The 23,526-nt window shown below is 41.0% G+C and overlaps 1 protein-coding gene across 3 annotated transcripts in view; it reads left to right on the top strand.

Annotated features, from left to right (window-relative positions):
• Nucleotides 1-21,401, top strand: part of DPY19L1 (dpy-19 like C-mannosyltransferase 1) — a 296,815-nt gene extending 275,414 nt beyond the window's left edge. For all 3 annotated transcript variants that reach the window (XM_083188462.1, XM_083188460.1, XM_083188459.1), the window contains 3 exons: nucleotides 644-743; nucleotides 9,413-9,538; nucleotides 20,173-21,401. In XM_083188462.1, coding sequence (XP_083044588.1) covers nucleotides 644-743; nucleotides 9,413-9,538; nucleotides 20,173-20,326 — 380 coding nt within the window. In that variant the 3' untranslated portion in view covers nucleotides 20,327-21,401. The remainder of the gene's footprint in view (nucleotides 1-643; nucleotides 744-9,412; nucleotides 9,539-20,172) is intronic.
• The last annotated feature ends 2,125 nt before the right edge of the window (nucleotides 21,402-23,526 follow it).

The following is a 23,526-nucleotide window of genomic DNA, read 5'->3' as shown; positions in this document are numbered from 1 at the left end:
CCCGATTTGGGGCTAAATCGCGGGCATCGCGTCGGTCGGGTGTCCTTAAGTTAAGTAAACTTAAGGACAAAATCGGCAGCCCGGATAACTCACAAGTACCCTCAGTGCTGTAAATTACTGCATCTAATTGAATCTGGCCCTATATTTGTAAATCACTGAGTTGTTAACTAACAGAATATTACAATACAGAGTAGTTTATATATTTTTATTGTCTGGAGGTGGAGCCCAGGAAATACCACAAATCTTAGGGGCAACCACTGCCTTCTGCAGCAGCCCCTGCTCCCCTGAGGCGCTGTTGCTGGCTTCGGCTGTATGCAGCCACTCGAGGAGGTTCAGTGCGGCTCAGTGGAACTAGGGCGTGCTTGTGTATTTATGTGTTCAGGCGCCTGAACTCCCGAGCAGCCCCAAGTTTTCCCAGGGGCGCCCCAGGGAGCTGGCGTATGATCGACAGGGTGATGACTCACCGGATGTGAGCAATGGGGGTGGCCTGTAGAGGTGGTGCACCAGTGGTGCACAGCTAGAGGCACCACTGGCACACACCTCCTTATCAGTGGTATGCCTGGAAAATTTTAATTGTAGAAGCAAATCTCATATTTAACAACTATATTTAAGTTAAAAGTTCACATTTTTCGCTCTACTCCAGATGCAGTATTTGCTGGAGCAATGCCTACAATGGCAAGTGTTAAACTATCAACAGGACGCCCTGTTGTGAACCACCCACACTACGAAGATGCAGCTTTACGGTGAGTTTATTAAAAATTATTTATTTATTTTTATGTTGTGTAAAAAAAAAAAATGTATTCCTTATATTACCCATGTTTTTTTTTTTTTTGTACTGAGGGTTCAGTATTACCTTATGTGCAAATTAATATTTAGTGAGAATAGAATATTACATTACATACATAAGAGACTTATGTGTTGAGACAATCAATGTGTTTTTTTTAGTATATTATTCTCCCTGTAGCGTTTTTTGCTTTTAGCACTTGGTTCTGTTTTATTTGTAATTTTTTTTATTTATTTTTTATCTTGGTTTTTCAATATTTTAAGAAATATATACCGGTATATAAAAAAAAATGAAAGGTTACACCATACAAATGAATTGCATGATACAGTGTACACAGATATTGTTTGAATTTCCTGCTAACACAGACAAAGTAGGTAATACAACATGCAAACATTTTTAATAAAATAAATGGTACAAAAGTTATTATTTCTTTATACAGGTCGAGTATCCCGTATCCGAATATCCGTTATCCGAATTATTCCAAAATACGGACATTCCAGAAAGTGAAAAAAATATTTTTTTTTGCTAAAAACTCACTGGGGACATATGTAACAGCATCACTGGGGACATGATATGTAACTGGCACTATATATGTGCAAGACAATGATTGCTTGGCATTCAAATTCAGTGCTGAGATAGTACACACATTTTGTTTCACGTTTTGAAACCTTGTTTTTTGAACAATTAAAATATGTTTGTGTGTATTTTATGTGGTAATAAAATATATTTGTGTGTATATTATGTGTTTATACAGCATAAATGCAAGATACTTCAAAATACATCATTGAAATATTAAAATATTCCGAAATACGGAATAATCCGTTATGCAAAATTCTCCTGGTCCCGAGCATTTTGGATACGGGATACTCAACCTGTAGTGAAAGTATACAATTTAAAAGGATATTAGAGTGCTTGCTTGTAATATATACTCGGCTAATAAAAGCTGTTGTTGAGAAAAAATGATGCCCTACTTGCAGGCACTCTGGTTCCTCAAATGCTCACATGCTGTTGCAGTTGTACTATAGGTACCAGTACAGGTTGAGTATCCCGTATCCAAAATGCTCGGGACCAGGAGAATTTTGGATAGCGGATTATTTCGTATTTCGGAATATTTTAATATTTAAATAATGTATTTTGAAGTATCTTGCATTTATGCTGTATAAACACATAAAATACACACATATATATTTTTTTACCACATGAAATGCACACAAATATATTTTATTTGTTCAAAAAACAAGGTTTCAAAACATGAAAGAAAATTTGTGTACTATCTCAGATATTGAATTTGAAGGCCAAGCAATCATTTTCTTGTACATATATAGTGCCAGTTACATATCATTCCCTCAGTAGTGCTGTTACAGATGTCCCCAGTGAGTTTTTAGCAAAAAAAAAAACATTTTTTTTCACTTTCTGGAATGTATGGTATTCGGATAACGGATATTCGGATACGGGATACTCAACCTGTATTACCAATCCTTTAAAGACATTTTGAAATAAACACATTATTCCATCTCCCATGATTATTGTGACTAAATCTACTCTTTCCATTAACCGTATTATATTTTGTTTGCACTCCTGATCCCCATAGAAAATTAAGTCCCATGCTAACCAGCCAAAACTGATGTATATCTGTGTCCCAGATATAGGGCCTTATTTTGGTTAATTCTTTCTGACAAAATCCTTCTTAGGTGGACAAAACCATGTGCACTACAGGGGGGGCAGATGTAACATGTGCAGAGAGAATTAGATTTGGGTGAGTAATTTTGTTTCTGTGCAGGGAAAATACTGACTGCTTTATTTTTACACTGCAATATAGATCTCACTTTGAAGTAAAACCCCACCCAAATCTAATTCTCTCTGCACTTGTTACATCTGCCCCACCTGCAGTGCACATGGTTTTGCCCATCTAAGAAGGATTTTGTCAGAAAGAATGAACCAAAATAAGGCCCATAGTGCCACCAATTGTGCTGATATTGCCTGGTGCAGTGGTAATTTGGTCAGTACCAGTCCTGGCTATGTGCACTAGTGCTGACTGTTTTTTTTTTTTTCTTTTTTTTCTATTTTGTGTGTAAATAATTTATTTCAACACCGTATGAAAGATTTGTGCTAATTATTATCACAACCCAAAATTTTGTATCCAGTGGTAAGCAAACTACACCTCTTAGTCATGTCTGCAGCTGCACCCCTATGTTGTGTTAATTCACCCTTGCTGGACTTTAGGTACTGCACATCAACCCACCTTTTCTATTTCCTGTACCACATGGCTTGAGGATAGATTGATGGCCTAACATTTCAGTCTCTGTAGAGCAGTAGTGAGAAGCACATTTAAGGCTTCTAAGTTGGACTTATGTCCAACTCCTCTTGACTCCTATAACAATTCAATACTGTATTTTAATTGTTATGTAGCTGTTCAATAGATTTAATAATCCTCCGGTGCATGAAAGGGAGAAGTTATTCAAGACAAAAAATAAAGGAAAAATATTCCCCCGCGCTGAAAAGTAGCAGCAATGAGATTTGAATACTTCATTAAAATAAAAATACGTAGTTATCAATTGTGTATATTTGCAAAGATGTGGGCCACATCAAGGCACTTGTTTTTGGCAGTCTTTAACACTACATAATTATAGCACCCTCTTTGGGTAATATAATTGCATATTGTTATACTACTTTCTAATAGCAGGTATATGAATATATCTAAATTGTGATTCAACTCACCTAGAGAAACTCAAGTGCCTCAAAATGTCATTTACAAGGACCATCATGCCGTCCAAAATGCTGATTCCAGCCATGCCCATTAGGACAGCAATATAAAATGGTAGCTACTCAATTAATTTAATAATCCTTCCTAGGTGCATGATGAAAAGGGAGGTTTTTCTAGATATGAAAATTGTTCGACAAACCGCACTGAAAAGTTAAGGATACTTTTAGGTATCACATGGCTTCTTCATGTTGGCTTATTTTTTTATTGAATAAGTAGTAATGATGCATTTAAATATATTGGATTTTGTAATGTAAGCTTAGAATTATGAACATTGTCAAACTTAAAATATGGTTGAGAACTTTTTCTCATATCCAAAAACATGATGATCAAAACAATGTCAACATTTTTTTCTTTGATTTATTTATAACACCATATTAAAATAAACGTTTTAGTTTCTTTAAGAAAAAGCTTAAAGTTCACAATTTTATATTTTTTTGCTTTATTAGGTACTTTTGTATTATCACGGCGCCCCCGATATTGATCGTGCGATGTTTTTATCGCATCGCATGCCATACACCCGATGGCATGCGATGCGGCGCGATTTTAGACCCCTATTCGATTACAAATTGTATAAGCACCCTAATGGGTGCTTTTAAGCACCCTAATGGGTGCTTACAATGTTAAATGCACCCCCACGCCACCCCCCACTATAAACGTGAACCCGAAGCGTGGCGTATACCTGTGAAGTTATGCTCGACCGCTCGCTGCGCTCGCCACGCTTCGGGCTCGGTGGCTCGCTGCGCTTGCCACACTATATAAAGTCAACTCCACGCCGACGTGGATAGTGGGGGTATGAAAAGGTCGTAGGATGCGTACCGCCACCCCTCGCGGGCTCGCTGCGCTCGCCACGCTTCGGGTTCACGTTTATACTGGGGGGTGGCGTGGGGGTGCATTTAACATTGTAAGCAACCATTAGGGTGCATTTAACATTGTAAGCACCCATTAGGGTGCTTATACAATTTATAATCGCATCCCATCGCATTGCATGGCATTGTATGCCATATACAATGTCATACAATTTTAAAATTACCGTATGCCTTATGCGATGTGATGGGCGCCGTGATAATACACAAGTACCCTTTATTTTTTAAAGTTACTTTAGTAGTAGTAGTAGTAGTACGTTTATTTATAAGGCGCCGCAAAGTGTCCGCAGCGCCGTACATAGCAAACAAAAAAAATGACGAGGTAACGTACAGGGTGTGTTGAAAAATACAGTATAAATAGGGGTATAGCTGGTAGAACTAAAATCAGCATCAGTTCAGAAGTAGGTGTCAAAATTGTCAAGGAGACTGAAGATGAAGTAGAGGAAGGGAAGAACAGGACAGGAGCACAGGTGAGGTAAAGAGGTAGGGTGAGTACGTGAGGAAGGAGGGCCCTACTCATAAGAGTTAACATACTAAAAATAGGTGGGTGGGCGAACGAAAAACAATAGGATAAGTAGGAACGGAGGGGAACGGAGGCAGGATAAGAGGATCAAAAGAGGTTAGGAGGAGGGATAGGCTAGTCGAAAAAAATGGGTTTTGAGGGAGCGCTTGAAGGAGGTAAGGGAATCAGAAAGCCTGATGGGTGGCGGGAGGTTGTTCCAGTGCAGGGGGGCAGCGCGAGAGAAGTCTTGGACACGGGAGTGGGAGGAGGTGATTAGGTGAGAGGTCAGTCGGCGGTCAGTGATGGAGCGAAGAGGACGGGAGGGAGTGTGGATAGAGATCAGTGAAGAGAGGTAAGGAGCGGTGGAGGAGGAGAGAGCCTTGTAGGTGGTGGTGAGGAGTTTAAAGAGAACTCGGAAAGGAATGGGGAGCCAGTGAAGAGATAGACAGAGGGGGGAGGCGGAGGTAGAGCGGCGGGAGAGGAAGATGAGCCTAGCAGCAGCGTTAAGAATGGATTGGAGAGGTGCGAGGCGGGTGAGAGGTAGCCCGGAGAGAAGGATGTTGCAGTAGTCAAGGCGGGAGATGACAAGAGAGTGAATGAGAATTTTGGTCGCGTCAGTGGAGAGGAATGGTCTGATGCGTGAGATGTTGCGTAGGTGAAAGCGGCAAGACTGTGAGAGAGCACGAATGTGGGGGGTGAAAGAGAGGGAGGAGTCAATGATGACACCGAGGCAGCGCGTTTGGTCGGTGGAGGTGATCTCGGTTTCACCAATACTGATGGAGATAGTGGGAGAAGAGGGGATGTTCGGGGGATGGAAGATTAGAAGTTCAGTTTTAGCCATGTTTAGCTTCAGGAAGCGTTGGGTCATCCAGGCTGAGATGGCCGTGAGGCATTCAGAGACCTTGGACAGGAGTGATGGGGATAGGTCGGGGGAAGAGAGATAGATTAGGGTATCATCAGCATAAAGGTGGTAATGAAAACCATAGGAGCTGATGAGAGTGCCCAGAGAGGTGGTGTAGAGAGAGAAGAGGAGAGGGCCAAGGACAGACCCTTGGGGAACGCCGACTGGCTGCGGGGTAGTAGGAGAGGAGGAGCTCGGAGTGGAGACGGAGAAGGAGCGTTCGGAGAGGTATGAGGTGAACCAGGAGAATACCGTGCCAGTGATGCCAAAGGAGCGGAGGGTGTTGAGCAGGAGAGGGTGGTCAACAGTGTCAAAGGCAGCTGACAGATCAAGCTGGATGAGGATAGAGAAGAGGCCTTTGGATTTAGCCGATATTAGATCGTTAGTGACTTTGGTCAGGGCAGTTTCAGTGGAATGTAAAGGGCGGAACCCGGATTGGAGGGGGTCGAGAATGGAGTTAGCAGTAAGGTGGCTTAGGAGACGATTATAGGTCAGACGTTCTAGGAGCTTGGAGGCAAAAGGGAGGAGGGAGATGGGCCTGTAGTTGGATGGAGAGTTGGGGTCCAGATTTGTTTTTTTGAGAATTGGGGAGACAAGAGCGTGTTTGAAGGAGGAAGGGAAGATCCCAGAGGATAGGGAAAGATTGAACAGGTGAGCCAGGTGAGAGCAGACTGACGGACTGAGACAACGGATAATATTGGAGGGGATAGGATCGAGCGGGCAGGTGGAGGGAGAAGCAGATTGAAGGATAGAGTGGACTTCATCAGCAGTGGTGGGGTAAAATGAGGACAGGGGTTGGAAGGAGGGGAGTGGGGATGTAGGAGGGGAGGAGGGAGAGGGTGAGGTCATGGCAGCAGTGATGGCAGTCCTGAGAGAGGAGATTTTGGTTGAAAAGTAGGTAGCAAAATCAGCGGCTACGATGGAGGACGGAAGAGCTGGAGGAGGGGGGGAGAGCAAGGAGTTGAAGGTGGCGAAGAGCCTGCGGGGATTGGATGATTGGGAAAGGATGAGGGACTTAAAGTAGGATTCCTTGGCCAGAGCAAGGGCAGAGCTGAAGGAGGAAAGAATGAATTTGAAATGGAGATAATCCGCGAGGGAGCGTGATTTCTTCCAGAAGCGCTCAGCAGTGCGAGAGCACTTTTTAAGGAATCGGGTGATAGGCGAGTGCCATGGTTGGGGGTTGGAGCATCGGAGGGGGATAGAGGATGGAGGGCAGGCAGAGTCCAATGTCGAAGATAGGGTGTCATTATAGAAGGAGGCGGCGAGGTTCGGGCAGGACATGGCGGTGATTGGGGCGAGAAGAGGACACAGCGTGTTAGAGAAGGCAGCAAGATCAAGTGTGTTGACGTTATGCCGTGAGACAATGCGCTTGGGAGGGGGAGTGGGAGAGGGGGAAGCAGTGAGGGAGAAGGAGATGAGGTGATGGTCAGAAAGAGGAAAAGCCGAGATAGTGTAGTCAGTAAGGGAACAAGAGCGAGAGAAGACGAGATCGAGGGAGTGTCCTTGGATGTGGGTGGGAGAGGTAGTCCACTGAGATAGGCCAAGAGAGGAGCAGAGAGAGAGGAGTTTGGAGGTGCCAGGATCAGCGGGGTTATCCAAGGGGATGTTAAAGTCACCAAGAATGACAGATGGCAGGTCAGAGGAGAGGAAGTGTGGGAGCCAGGCGGCGAAGTTGTCAAGAAATTGGGAGATAGGGCCAGGGGGGCGGTAGATTGCAGCAACACGGAGGTGGTAGGGGTAGTATAGACGGATAGAGTGAGACTCAAAGGAGGAGAAAAGGAGAGAGGGTTCAGGGTGAATGACACTGTGGGTGCATGAGGCTGAGAGGAGAAAACCCACGCCGCCACCTTGGCGACCGTCCGGCCTGGGAGTGTGAGAGAAAGAGAGGCCACCGTGGGAGAGAGCAGCCGGAGAGACAGAATCAGAGGTGGAGAGCCAGGTCTCGGTGATAGCAAGGAGGTGGAATGCTCTAGAGATGAATAGGTCATGGATGGCAGGGAGTTTGTTGCAGATGGATCTGGCATTCCATAGTGCACAGGAAAGAGGGGGGGTGGGTTGTGTATTTATGTGGATAAGGTTTTTGGGATTGCAGAAGCGAGGGGGGGTCGTTGGGAGGGTGGGGGTGCGGGGGCGAGTGGTCAGGATAGGTATGGGATGGGAGGGGGGAGGAGCAGTTGGAGAAAGTGAAGTTGAGAGATTAACAGCCATGAGGAACCGAAGGTGAGAGGGTAGGTTAGTGAAATCAGACAGAGGGATTTGGGAGGACAGACAGCGTCTGTAGTAGATTTGCGAGGATGTGGTAGAAAACAGAGTGAGAGAGAAGGTAACAGGCAAGGAACTACTGTCAGAGAGGAGACAAGTGGGTAAAATCAGGTTGATTGAGTAATCCAAATAAGTATGAAACAGCAACAAGTGAGAGGATGAAGGGAACAGAGAAGGTCAGAAGTGAGGCCAATGTGAGCAGGCGTGAAGAGGGAACCAGAGTGCAATAAATGTGTGGCAAAGATAAGAGAAGATAATAGTGAATGAGTAAAATGAAATACAATGTTGGAAAAAATATAGATAAAAATGAATTAAATGTCAAAATTGAGCAACAGGTTACAATAGGATAGAAAGAAGTTGAATATAATACAATAAAATAGAAGATGAAAATTTAGACTGTGTTCAAACTCACCTTTTTCAGTATTCTAACTCACCTGCTTCAGTTTCCAACTCACTTAAGTAATCAAGCTTCACTTTAGTCAGAAAGCTTCCCTCTCAATGAGCAAGCTCAAAAACTTTAGATTCATGTCTTCATGTAATGGCTATCAGTGGGGCATGCCATAAATTATATTGTGTTTTTGTGATAGTTAGTTTGGTCCACATACATCTTTCCTATGTGCGCTACAAGTTGCTTTATAATGTGTGAGCTCCGTATGACTCTGGACCTCTTTTTGTTCAACTGTTTTCCATTCAAATGCATCTTCTGCTAATTAAAATGCTATGCAGCATGCCTATATTCTGTTTGACCATGGTTGTATCTGCATATGAAATGATACAGTAAAGTAAGGAAAACTGTAACGTAGCATTTTAGCCGGCAGAATATTGGCATGCCAAATATAATTTTAATTAACAGAAGCCAGTTGTGCATTGTTTTATCTCCTTTTTGCGTACAAGATGCGTGTTAATGGAAAAAGTAGCAAAAAAGACGCTGTGTCAAACCATGGCATGGCACGACTCAAAGGGCTGTTTAATGTGAAAGGAGGCTATATACTGTATATATGTGGACATATCTACTTATTGAATGGGAGATGAATCGCAATCGAAATCAGATTATTATTAAGGGGACAACAATTCCTCTAAATAGAACATACTGCTAAAAAATGTATTACTCTTTATTGAACGTTTTCACCTGTTTTTTCTGTCTTCGTGTGATTATTGTTATATAACCACTTTCTTTACGATAAATAATTACTACTGATTATCTGCACTGGTTATATGCTGCATCTGTATTTTTGTATGTCCATTTACAAATTTGGATTATCCTTAACTTCAATAAGAGTATTTATTCACAAAAAATACTGTAGATTCTAGTGCTAAACCACAGTCTCCTTTTCAGAGCACGGACAAAAATAGTTTATTCAATGTACAGCCGTAAGCCCGCTAAAGATGTAAAAAAGGACTTGATCAAATTGGGAGTGCAGTACTTCATATTGGAAGATGCGTGGTGCTTGAGAAGGACTAAGTGAGTATTTTAGAATGTCCTCATTTAAAAAAAAAAATGTAATAATTTTTTTATTTTTTGCGTTTCCGGCATACGCTATCTGGAAGTGTAGTGTTAGTAAAAACATTGCCTGAAAGACCAGCTAAAAGGAGGAGAGACATCTGACATGGCTGTGCTCACCTACTATACATCCTATCAACTGGTCTTTTTTTATCAAACATTGCTAGACTCTACTGGATCTCGCTGACCTGGGGTAAATTTTTTAAGTAGTTTGGTTGAAAACAACTGACTGGCCTTAAAGGAAAAGTGTCCGAAACAATAGAGTATGTGACGGCTTTGAAAATCTTTTAGTAAGTTTACACTTTGTTCCTTGCTTGCCTGGCTCTTCTTACCATCTATGCCAGGGGCTGAGAACCTCAGGCCCGGGGGGGCCGTATGCGGCCCCCGTAGCTAATCTGAGTGGTCCAGACACCCGCCCCGTGGCTTTGTCGGGAGTCAAGTACAGGGGAATTCTCGTGAGAGGTCGGTAGTTCTTGGGAGATTCCTCTTAATCTGCAGCAGCCGGAGACTGTCAGTCTTATTCAGCGGCAGCCGCCGGAGCGTGGGACGGCTGCAGCAGGACAATTTGAAAGAGACATTTTTACATATGGCCCCCGAAAGATTTTTTTCCCCATACAAATGACCCTTGGCACAAAAAAAGGTTCCTCACCCCTGATCTATGCCTTTTACACACCTAGCAATGGGCTCTTTGCCAACCTGACCATTGTTCCAAGCAAGTAGTACATTGTCATTGGAGCATGCTTGATTAGTACTGATGAATGCCTGCTAAAAGTTAGCTGCTTATTTATAGAGCATGAATGTTAGACCAATGAGAAACATTCTTCTAAAAGTTTTGTGTAGAATATCCCACAGGAAACTGAGTTTTCAGTTTGGATTGAAATATATTTTTAAAGAGTCATTAAAACTTAAAAGCCAGACCCTAATTTTGTGCTTATTCACGTTTTCATTTTCATAAATGGACAGAAAAAAAAAAAAAATATATATAGATATATAGATATATATATATATATATATATATATATATATATATATATATATATATATAGATATACAATGGCTGCCGGCCGGCACTCTAATACATAATTCAATGCTGGGGTCCGGAGCTCAGTCTTCCCTTGCAGGGATACATACACGCACCAATCGACGACTGCACGGACTCACTTGTAATAAAACTCTCCACACACGGCTTTACTGTCAGCAACGTTTCAATGTGCGTTACATTGTCATCAGGCTTAACCAGTAATAACAAATTCATACCTTATATACACCCATGTCTCCTCAGTGCAAACAGCATTTCCGGGCGACGGGACTGCACTCCCGGCCCGCCAACGCGAGCGTGACGTCATCAGACGATACCCGTTGTCAGGGACGCCTAACGACGCACAGTAGTGACACATAAACATAGCAACCACCACCACCAATACAGAGACTGCATCTGAAATAACAAGAGAATTGCGTTATAAGAACAATACATAATACGGCCACGATAACTTATTCATATACATCAAACATTATGACTAGTATATATCACTACTGCTTAATTGTTATTAAAAACAGCTCAAGGTTAATTGATCATTGAGGCCGTGAGGAGCCAATGATTTTAATCTATGGATCCACTGACTCTCCTTTCTAAGTAAAGCTGATCCTCTGTCACCCCCACGCCTCAGTGGGGGGACATAATCTATCATGCGATACCTAATAGATGTTAAAGCATGTTTCCTAAGCACAAAATGACGGGCGACAGGCTGATCACTGTCACCCGTTTCCAAGGCCAGTTTAATGGAAGATCTGTGGGCATTCATACGTTCGCGGAACGTCCGTTCCGTTTTTCCCACGTATGACATGCCGCACGGACAAATGATCTGGTACACTAGGTACCGCATTTTGCATGTGAGGTGGTATCTGATGTCATACATTTTCCCAGACAGTGGATGGGGGAATTTATCGCCCTTTATCAAAAAGCCACACGTGGTGCAACCACACGGAAAGCATCCGTTCTTAGGCTGCAAAAAATGTTGGGATTTAATAGGTTTAGCCATATCGGTGTGAACCAAATAATCACGGAGATTCCTGCTTCGTTTGTAACAATTGAGGAATCTTGTGTCACTGAGACCCAATGTCTCATCAGTGCTTACCATTGGCCAATTGCGCTTAATTACTGCTCCTGTGTTCTTGCTACTGGGATTAAAAACAGTAACCCATGAGAAAATGTTTTTCTGTACTTTTGTTTGTTTTTTTAACAGATCATTTCTATTAAGGTTCAATGCTTTATTTTTCGCTTCCATTAACAATTGTCTGGGATAGCCCCGCTGTTCGAATTTGCTAACCATTACATCAATTTGTTTGTGGGCAGTTGCATGATCACTATTAATTCTCATCACCCGTAGGAACTGGGAATAAGGCAATCCAGCCTTCAACGGGGTAGGGTGAAAACTGCTATATAACAATAAATTGTTGCGATCTGTTTCTTTAGTGAAAAGTGTAGTCGACACTGTGTCACCACTTTTCACAATTTTTACATCCAAATATGATACCTCCTCCTTGCTCATGTGGAAGGTGAATTTAATGGGACTAGGGCTCAGATTATGTGTGCCCAGTAATGCTTTGAATTCCATTTCAGACCCCCTCCACATGATCAGGAGGTCATCAATGAACCTCTTGTAGAAAAAATTTTTTGAAGCTATATCTGGATTTGAAAAAAATAGCGCCTCTTCCACCATAAACATAAAAATATTAGCGTACGATGGGGCCACAGGGGACCCCATCGCACACCCACTGACCTGTAGGAAAAAATCTTTTGAATAAGCAAAATAATTTCTGCAAAGGATCATCTCCAATAATTCAAGAATCAAATTAATATCCGGACCAACATATAAAGGATGATCAGTGAGAAACCTTCTTACAGCCTGTACACCTGCCCCATGAGGGATCGAGGTGTACAGACTGCTAACGTCCACTGTGCACATCCATACATCATCTGGAATAGGAGGGAGCTGTAATAATTGTGACAATAAATCTGTGGTGTCCAACAGATAGTTTTTGTGTGCTTGTACACACGGTTGGAACAGTTCATCCAAATAAGTCGAGACCATTTGGAATAACGACCCTCGCGCCGCTATAATTGGTCGACCTGGGGGTTTTAAAGGGTTCTTGTGGATCTTGGGAATTAAATAGATTAGAGGGACCTTTGGGAACTCAGGGATTAAAGCTTTAGCCAATTTCTTGTGGATGATGTTGTTTGACACCGCTGTGTCTAATATAACATTGAGTTCTTTTGTGAACTTAGTAGTCGGATCGCCTGCTAGCTTGCGATAAGTCTTTACATCATTCAGTTGGCTCTCCATTTCAACCTCATAATCTTGCACATCCATGATAACTAACGCACCTCCTTTATCCGCAGAGCGGAATATTAACTGGTCATTTGTAGATAGTTTTTCCAAAGCCGTCATTCCTCACCCGATAGATTTCCTCGATTGTGCGATGGTTTTATTTCACCCATGGACGGAGTTGCCTGTTCCATGACCCGCATGAATGTCTTTATTGTGGGGTTCGAGGATGGTGGATCGAATTTGGATTTTGGAAGTAATTTGCGAACCTGAGGTGGTATTGGATCAGGTTCAATATTGGTAGGAGGGTTTTTTGTGAAGAACTCTTTAATGCGCAGCTTTTTCTGTAGTTCATGTAACTCCACCTGGTGTCTAAGTGGGTCATGATTACTAGTCGGCACAAAAGAGAGTCCTCTCGATAATAATTTTTCTTCGCTAGATGACAGCGTATAGGAAGACAAATTGTAAATTACTGACGTCTGGGGAGTGGTGGTCTTCCCCGTTTTGCCCCTCTTCCTCTGGCCACTTCGACGGGTACGGCTTCTAGTCGTGGAGACCGCCTCACCCCACCTAAAGGGTAGTTACCGCGGTTACCTCTCCTGTTTTTAGGGCCTTGATTGCCCTCATAGTCACTGTTACTAGTGGACCCGCCATCACCCGACGACATGTCTTGAGTGGCAAATCTTCTGCCACGGCGGAAGAATGGTTTTTTGTTGTCATGTTGTTTATTACCCAACCACTGGTAGACTGTGTGGTGTTCGTAATCAGCCTCTACTTTGCTGAATTTTTCTTGTTTAAACCTTATGAGGTCACGATGATAATTTGCCACTTGCTGGTTCAATTTGTTGAACCAATCTGTCTCCTTGTCCTCCAGCAGTGTCGGCTTGTGCACAGCTTCAAAAGCAGAGATCTTCTCCTTCACAGTTGTTAACTCCTTATTGGCATGCTCAATGATCAACAGTACCAAGTCTAAGGAGCACTTATTTAAAATAGCGACCCATTTCCTGCAGAATGATGGGTCATTTCTCCCTATGGTTGGGCAGTTTTTAACCCTTAGGCCACGGGGTATTTTTTTGTCCCTATAGTAATCGCTAAGCGAAACACTATGGCATTTATAATCGACCTCTTTGCGGTACATTCTCCATAGGTCTCTGTAGAACCCTTCGCAGGGTGTTTTGCCAGCTTGCTCATTCAAGCAGTCTTTATCAAGAATGGCATCAGCATCTGATTCTGAAAAGGTCAATAGTTCACCCACAGGGTAATCCAGGTAAGAGAGGTCAATGCCTCCAGTAGCAGCAGTAACAGGGGTCGCCATTTCTGCTCACAATAGACCAACAATTCTTCAGTTAAACACCAAACTGCAGTCTCATGAAAGTGCAAACAGTGCCTTCACCTTAAAAACCTTTATATGAAAAGGTAAAATGTCCAGCAATAAATGATAGCTGTTTTCACCTCAGATGACGTCAACTTGAAATGTGTAGACCTTTTACTTGATAGATATATATATATATATGAAGAAAAAGAAAGTTTCAGGGTGCGCTGAGACCTTGAGTTATTAGACAGTAATTTTACAATAAAATTGATTTAATAAACCATTGCTCACAGAGCATAGCAGTATAAAACAAAAAGGTCAGATAAATACAGTTACAATGTATAAAATAATGGTGTATCAACTTTGACAGTGGTCGAAATACGCCCAATAGGCCCAACGCGTTTCGTCGTGAACACGACTTCCTCAGGGGCACAGTACAATAGTAGGCAACGGTGGTCACACTGTGAATCACAATATATACAAGTAAATATAAAGTCCATAATTAAGTATAAATGAATATAATAGGATAATGAGGGAAATGAGCAGGTGTAAGAAAGAGGAACAAAGAGAACAATTAATCATTGATCCATTGGATCACATACCGGTCTGGGATTGAGGTTGGGAACCTTCTAGGTAAAGAAAATTCGGGAAATGGGATGTCTTTGGACGATTTAAAACATGGTGTCCTAAAATTAAAGTCCATACAATCCTTAATACGACATTCACTTAACTCAAAAAAATGAAATGCGAAGAGATAAAGGGTACATACCACCAGCTATTAATGATGGGTAAACAAATAGAAAAACTACCCAGAGTTTATCAGCAAAATTGGCCACCTTCAAGTATAAGTAGGTAAGGTGAAATCTGGTAATGTAGATAGAATTGACATTCAATTATAATAAATCCGCAATCACTGCATTCAATGCAGAAATTGACCGAAAAACATTTATAATTACCAATTACAGGAAAAAACATACATAAAAAATTACAACATATTGAAAAAATTGATTGGGAACAATATAATAAAATGTTCCATGTATATATTAAACCATGACTTCAAGAGCTATAGCCACCAAAACAAATGTTGACTTACTTGTAATACAATTGGTATGAAGTATACTGCTCAGCTCCAAATGTGAGAGTGACTGAGATGTGAGTGAGCTGGGTATATATAGGGGACGGAAAAAACGTCACTTCCTGTGACTGTTAGAAGAGTGTAATCTCTAATGAGCCTATTACTAAGCATGGAGTGGGGTAAAAGAGTCAGGACAGTATTAAGCCAACTGACGCTATCACTATAAGAAAAAGTACACATTGTGACTAAAAAAATAAAGTGAGAAATGCGGTCGTATTGATTATGGAACGCACGGTAGGCGTTCCATAAATGTCTGGGTAGACTATGGATGCGTACTTTATTTTTTATATTTCTCATGTGTTCCTGTATCTGTATTTTTGCTTGTCGGATGGTCTTACCGATGTATTTCAAGTTACAGCTACAAGTAATCATGTAGATTACATGATCTGAATTACAGGTTACAGGAGTCCTTGATGGTATATGTCATTCTATTACTCAAAGTGCAGCTAAATTTGGTCTTATCGATGAATTTGCAACAGATGCATTTGTTACAAGGTAGAAATCCCGTTCTTTTCTCAAGAAAATTGGTAGTGCCCGGTATTTTTTGATCAGATGTTTTTTTCAAAGTTGGAACGCAAGGTGCGTTGCCATAATCATTATACACCGGCATCAACACTTCCGTGTTGACGGCACCCTACTTGCACGTCCACTAACTAAGGGGCGGATATGAAGTCAATGGAACGCACGACACGCCCACCGTGCGTTCCATAATCAATACGACCGCATTTCTCACTTTATTTTTTTAGTAACAATGTGTACTTTTTCTTATAGTGATAGCGTCAGTTGGCTTAATACTGTCCTGACTCTTTTACCCCACTCCATGCTTAGTAATAGGCTCATTAGAGATTACACTATTCTAACAGTCACAGGAAGTGACGTTTTTTCCGTCCCCTATATATACCCAGCTCACTCACATCTCAGCATCTCAGTCACTCTCACTTTTGGAGCTGAGCAGTATACTTCATACCAATTGTATTACAAGTAAGTCAACATTTGTTTTGGTGGCTATAGCTCTTGAAGTCATGGTTTAATATATACATGGAACATTTTATTATATTGTTCCCAATCAATTTTTTCAATATGTTGTAATTTTTTATGTATGTTTTTTCCTGTAATTGGTAATTATTAGAGACAGGATTATATGCAACAAAAAAAGCTCGAAATATGCATGAAAAATACTTAAAATATGCATGAAAATCTTCAAAATATGCAAAATAAAAAATACTAAATATATAGTCATTTATGTTTTTTTTATTTAAATCAGCATACAATTAGTAAGCAGTATATGACCAGCAGTAAAATATATATTTATAATGCCCCCAGCAGTAAAATGGATATAATACCCCCAGCAGTAAAATGGATATAATGCCCCCAGCAGTAAAATGGATATAATGCCCCCAGCAGAAAAATGGATATAATGCCCCCAGCAGTAAAATGGATATAATGCCCCCAGCAGATAAATTGATATAATGCCCCCAGCAGATAAATTGATATAATACCCCCAGCAGTAAAATGGATATTATGCCCCCAGCAGATAAATTGATATAATGCCCCCAGCAGATAAATTGATATAATGCCTCTAGCAGTAAAATGGATATAATGCCCCCAGCAGTAAAATGGATATAATGCCCCCAGCAGTAAAATGGATATAATGCCCCCAGCAGTAAAATGGATATAATGCCCCCAGCAGTAAAATGGATATAATGCCCCCAGCAGATAAATTGATATAATGCCCCCAGCAGATAAATTGATATAATGCCCCCAGCAGATAAATTGATATAATGCCCCCAGCAGGTAAAATTGATATAATGCCCCCAGCAGATAAATGGATATAATGCCCCCAGCAGTAAAATGGATATAATGCCCCCAGCAGTAAAATGGATATAATGCCCCCAGCAGTAAAATGGATATAATGCCCCAGCAGATAAATGGATATAATGCCCCAGCAGATAAATGGATATAATGCCCCCAGCAGATAAATTGATATAATGCCCCCAGCAGATAAACGGATATAATGCCCCCAGCAGATAAACGGATATAATGCCCCAAGCAGATAAACGGATATAATGCCCCCAGCAGATAAATTGATATAATGCCCCAGCAGATAAATTGATAAAATGCCCCCAGCAGATAAATTGACATAATGCCCCCAGCAGTGACACAAATACTCTACTGCACTGTAAGTGCCAGTAACACTCACCGTTGGCCCACTCTCACTATTGTGTGGTTGAGAACACTGAGAACACTAGTGTACATGGCTCCGGCTTTCAGCACCCGGCTTCCAGCACCCGCACGGCGCGCAATGCTTTCCCACGTGTCAGCAGAGGCTGGCAGCCTGTCAGCGTGGCGGGTGTGGGATGTAGCTGGAAGAGCTTACACACTGCACTGTTTAGCAGCGTATCAGCTCTTCCACCCACATCCCACCCCCCGCCGCGCTGACATGCCGCTCGCTCAATCCTTTCCTCTGATGGACGCTTCTGTCAGCCTATCAGAGGACTCGGCTTACAGATAGCAGAAAAACGGGCAGGAAGCTAGGGGAATGGAGCCAACGCTCAGCGTTCCACCGGCAACCTGTCAAAATAAGCACAATCAGGACATTTAGGTGAAATATGCAATTACTACAGAAAATCGGACAAATATGCAAATGCATATGCAAATATGCAAATGCATATAATCCGGTCTCTAGTAATTATAAATGTTTTTCTGTCAATTTCTGCATTGAATGCAGTGATTGCGGATTTATTATAATTGAATGTCAATTCTATCTACTTTACCAGATTTCACCTTACCTACTTATACTTGAAGGTGGCCAATTTTGCTGATAAACTCTGGGTAGTTTTTCTATTTGTTTACCCATCATTAACAGCTGGTGGTATGTACCCTTTATCTCTTCGCATTTCATTTTTTTGAGTTAAGTGAATGTCGTATTAAGGATTGTATGGACTTTAATTTTAGGACACCATGTTTTAAATCGTCCAAAGACATCCCATTTCCCGAATTTTCTTTACCTAGAAGGTTCCCAACCTCAATCCCCGACCGGTATGTGATCCAATGGATCAATGATTAATTGTTCTCTTTGTTCCTCTTTCTTACACCTGCTCATTTCCCTCATTATCCTATTATATTCATTTATACTTAATTATGGACTTTGTATTTACTTGTATATATTGTGATTCACAGTGTGACCACCGTTGCCTACTATTGTACTGTGCCCCTGAGGAAGTCGTGTTCACGACGAAACGCGTTGGGTCTATTGGGCGTATTTCGACCACTGTCAAAGTTGATACACCATTATTTTATACATTGTAACTGTATTTATCTGACCTTTTTGTTTTATACTGCTATGCTCTGTGAGCAATGGTTTATTAAATCAATTTTATTGTAAAATTACTGTCTAATAACTCAAGGTCTCAGCGCACCCTAAAACTTTCTTTTTCTTCATCTCTATACTGGGTCCCACCTAACAGGGGACCTCTTAAGGGTTGCAGCTTAGCAACTTCATTGAGCGCATTGTGTGGCCCCTTCTTTTTGATATATATATTTTTTTTTTAACAGACATCTTGTATTCAATCGTTTTTGAGAAATATGGGGTGGATCTATGATTAGAAAGATACAGCATGTTAATTTAGCGAGTGAAGCTCAACTTTTGTTAAATTGCAAATATAAATTCCGTTCTGTGGATGTTATTGAAGAAAGAAAAAAACATTTGTGTTTTACTTTGAACTAAGTTTGAAATGTAGTTCCATTGGTAAAGTGGTATTTTTTTCTATATGCAGTGCCATTTATTAACAGCAGTTTATATGGAATCTTATTGGAAGCCAGATACTTTGAATTTAATAGTATTACTGTCCAGGGAGGTACAGTAATACTATTAAATCCAGGCCATAAAGTAAGGCCAAACACTGCTATAGCTGCCTTCATCCATACACCAATATATAATGGAAACAAAATAAATCACCTTCATCACTCTACCATAGAATACAGAAGTACTGATCAGCCGAGCTACTTGTCACTGCATTCACTTTGATTCTATGACATTTTCTGGCTCATTGGCACCAGTAACAATCATGGTAAGTTTACATGTAAAAAGAAAGAGTGTAATCTCCTCAATAAAATTAGTAATGCCCCTCGGGTGCTGTTTGGGAGGGGGTTTTAACCCCCAGCACACCAAGGGGCATTAGTAATAAGATTTCAAAAACCAACATAATAGAAGGTAATTCAGAGATCTTTGTTACATTTAGTAAAAAAATAGGATAAGCGCCTGGGCCTTGGCAAGGCTTCTCTGGTACCAGATCCCTATACTGCATGATAACAGCACCCATTCTGGGCCATGTAATTGTCTACTCTAAGGCTACATGATAACACCACTTACCAATATATCTAAGTTGAGAGCCAGCCTATCAGTTACCCCTAAATCTTCCTTGTGGAGTTTCATGTACTATGACCATTCATGAGCCAAACTCTAATTTTAATCTAATGAAATCTAATTTAGTTTAATTTTTTAAGTATTCTAAATATATTTGTAATAAACATGCCAAATTGCGTGATGGAGACACATGGCACAAACCAATAACATGGGACTTGCGTTGAAACAAGGAGGAGTAACTGCAACAATAGCGTATGGAGGCACATCTGACTTTTTTTTTCCTAAATTAAAATATATTTCAAATTTGAAGAAAATATAGATTCCTTGTTTTCATAGTATACATAACAAGAAATATATTTTTTTCGGTGTCATTTTTCTCTCATATATGTTCTTTAATCTTTGTTCGTTTGTTGCCCATATTCTTTTATTCTTAGTTGAGATCTGTTTATTTTGCAGAACTGGCTGCACCTTGTCAGAGATCTGGGATATTGAAGATCCTTCTAATATTGGGAAGACTCCGTTGTGTTCTAATTTGGCCAAGGAATCATCGCCACACTTTATCACTGTGTTTCAAAATAATCTTTACAAAGTTTTAAGAGTTACCATTTAATGAATGTTTCATTCCCTCAAGATTTACATGTTTTTAATTATATTATCCTTGTTTTACAGATATTTGTAATTTTGTAACCTACACTATGCTATGCAAATCTTTATTGCTAAGTAAAATCTTGTTAAAATGCACTGCATCCTTATTCGGACATTTGCAATTGTTCTGATTAGTGTTCTCAAAGCAGCAAGTTAAGGAGAAGAGCAAAAGATATAAAGAACTGCCTTATGAAGTTTATAATTAACAGATATTTCTGTTACTACATAGTTTTTACAAATGAGCACCAAAGATGTAAATATGTATGTAATTGTAATAGTGATATGCACGTGTGTATATTCATGCGCCAAATTATTTTTTTTTAGTTCAGTACAGATTCCATTTAATGATAGACACTGCAGTAGATCGGGACTCTGTAATACTTCCATGCCGAAAGGAGTTGACTGATGCATCCAGTACAATATTTAGTACGGGTTGTAGAACTGCGTATGCAAAGTATGGGTCCTGTGTTGACAGATGCAGCACAGCTGAAGATGCCAAGTGAGTGATGGGTAACAGCCATTTTGGGGCATAGCAGGGGTCGGGACAGTAACCATTTTACAAAGCGGAGGCATCTCCTCTTCTTTGTGTGAGGTGTCAAGGCCAAGGTCTGTCTTCCAACTGAGAATTTCTGGCCTCTTTGTTGATGATTTGCTTGACCTCATGTATCACTCAATCATACGAAGCACTCTATCATATATGCATGCAGGACACATCTGATGCCTCATGCTGCATTACCATGTCTGAGAATCACTGCTGCTTCCAATTAAGTCCAAAATACGGACAAATTAGAATTTGCCCATTCCTCTCTTGGCACACCATGCACATTTCCTGACGGCTTATGTAATTCAACACTGTTTGGAGCAGACACACAGGTTATTATTTTTCCACTACTTTAAGATCCTTTATTTCTAAGATATGCTTTGTCTGTATTTGGTACTTGTGGAGTATCACGGCTCCCACGATGGGCATTGTACATGAAAAAATCGCATGCGATTTTTAACAGAAAAGCATCCAAATGTATTGAAATTAGTATGAAACATGTTCAATGGCCCCCAAATGGCATTTTTGAGGCTGTACCACCCCCACGATCAACGCAAACCCGAAGCGTGGCGAGCGGCGGCGGTACGCGTCCTACGACCTTTTCATACCCCCACTATCCACGTCGGCGTGGAGTTGAGAATAGAAAGTGTGGCGAGCGCAGCGAGGCGAGCCCCGGATACCTTCACAGGTATCCGCGTCCCCTCGTGGGCTTCACAGGTGTCTCGCTGTGCTTGCCACACTTTCTATTCTCAACTCCACGCCGACGTGGATAGTGGGGGTATGAAAAGGTCGGAGGACGCGTACCGCCGCCGCTCGCCACGCTTCGGGTTCGCGTTGATAGTGGGGGTGGTACAGCCTCAAAAATGCCATTTGGGGGCCATTGAACATGTTTCATACTAATTTCAATACATTTGGATGCTTTTCTGTTAAAAATCGCATGCGATGCGATTGCATGCGATTTTGTCAAAAACGTTAAAACCGGCAAAAATCGCATGCGATGCGATTGCATGCGATTTTGTGAAAACGGCAAAAATCGCATGCCAATATATGTGGCATGCGATGGGAACGTGATAATCCACAAGTACCCTGTATTTTATATAGTTGTAATCTACAGATTTTTTTTTCAATATGTTTATATTTCAGCATTTCTATTTATGGTTCAATAAGTAAAGTAACAAGACCTTTCACTTGTGTAATTGTTCTGTTTTCTTTTAATTTTCTGGCAGGCCAGAGCAGGTAGACCACTGCTTCCCTCATGGCCATTAGGCTGCTCCTAATATCAGTCATACTGCTCCAACATCAGTTGTAAGATAGCGGAAACAAGGTCAAATATTTAGGTGTGTTGTATAATCTGCATCTAAAGGGCACATCAGCAGCTCAAATTAATTGTCAACTTTTCAAGGTATACGATGAACACATCATATCATAGAAATGGTTGTTGTTGTTTTTTTTTTGGTGAACTACATGTTATAATCACAGGACAGAGTTGAGTTTTAATGGTTTTACTATGTAGAGGTACTTGACCATCCTCCCTACAGCCCTACCAGAGAGTGGTTTTCTTCTCTTTAGGCCATTGAAGATGCACCTAGGTAGAAGGAGATTCACAACAAACAATACATTTCACCAAGTCGTTAATGTCCTGGCTTCAGGCACTTGTCATTAATTTTATATGCACCTTAATTCCTTGATGTAACATTATATGCTTAGATCAGTATGGGGGACTACTGAGAAATAATTGTACCAAAGCAAAACTATGAGTATATGTACATGTATGAGTTGAATACATTTATGCAATGAAAGGTCTTGTTACCTTATACAGTATATTGAACCGTCCTCATAATAACCATCCAATGTTTATAACAGAAATCATATTTTCTTCTAAAGTTTTTTTTACTTTAAAAAGGGTTTCACTCTCATTATTCGTTAGACTTTTGTAGGATTTTCTCCTATTCATAAAGGCTAAATCAAGAATTGTAATATATAAGTTACTGCCTGGAGTTCTGAGATTACACAATTCAGCACTAAAACATTCTTATTGAGGTATTGTTTTGAACCAGCTACTACCAGCTACCATGTGTTATTTTAGAGGACAAGTTACACGAACAACTGCCTACTTGCAGGCTTCTTCCTCTGAGAGAGAGCAGTCATGTTCCTCAACAGGGGGAATGGCAACATGGTTGTCTCATTGTAGCCCCGCCCCCACTTTACAATGCCCATATTTTTGTAAAGTGGAGAGGCTTCCATCTGAGCGGCGATGTGGAGGAACGGACGGGGGTTATCAGAATGCAAGACCCATGCCTACTTTCAGGGGGAGGGGGATTGCCCTCCTATTTTCAGCCTCCATTCTAGGAGACTAGGCAAGTATTATCTGCATAAACATGTTATCCTCACATTACTGCTGATTTAGGAAATCTTCATCAGATTGTAAATTTGTCTCTGTCGCTGCCTCCTCCCTACCCCCAAACAGCATGCTGTGTCTTAGGGAGCACAGCCACAATGTAGGACCTGTTCTGCACATGCACAGTGGGTGCTGCTCATGAATAGTACTACAAGCTTAAGAGATGTATGCAAACTGTGCTAGGCCAAAAAAATTGTCATATGTTACTATATAAGTAGTTGTGTTG

This window comes from Crinia signifera, chromosome 5 (assembly GCF_055691185.1).
Source record: "Crinia signifera chromosome 5, ASM5569118v1, whole genome shotgun sequence".
In the NCBI taxonomy this organism is placed as follows: Eukaryota; Metazoa; Chordata; class Amphibia; order Anura; family Myobatrachidae; genus Crinia; species Crinia signifera.
The sequence above is the reverse complement of the archived record's forward strand: the minus strand, read 5'-3'. Positions and strand labels throughout refer to the sequence as shown.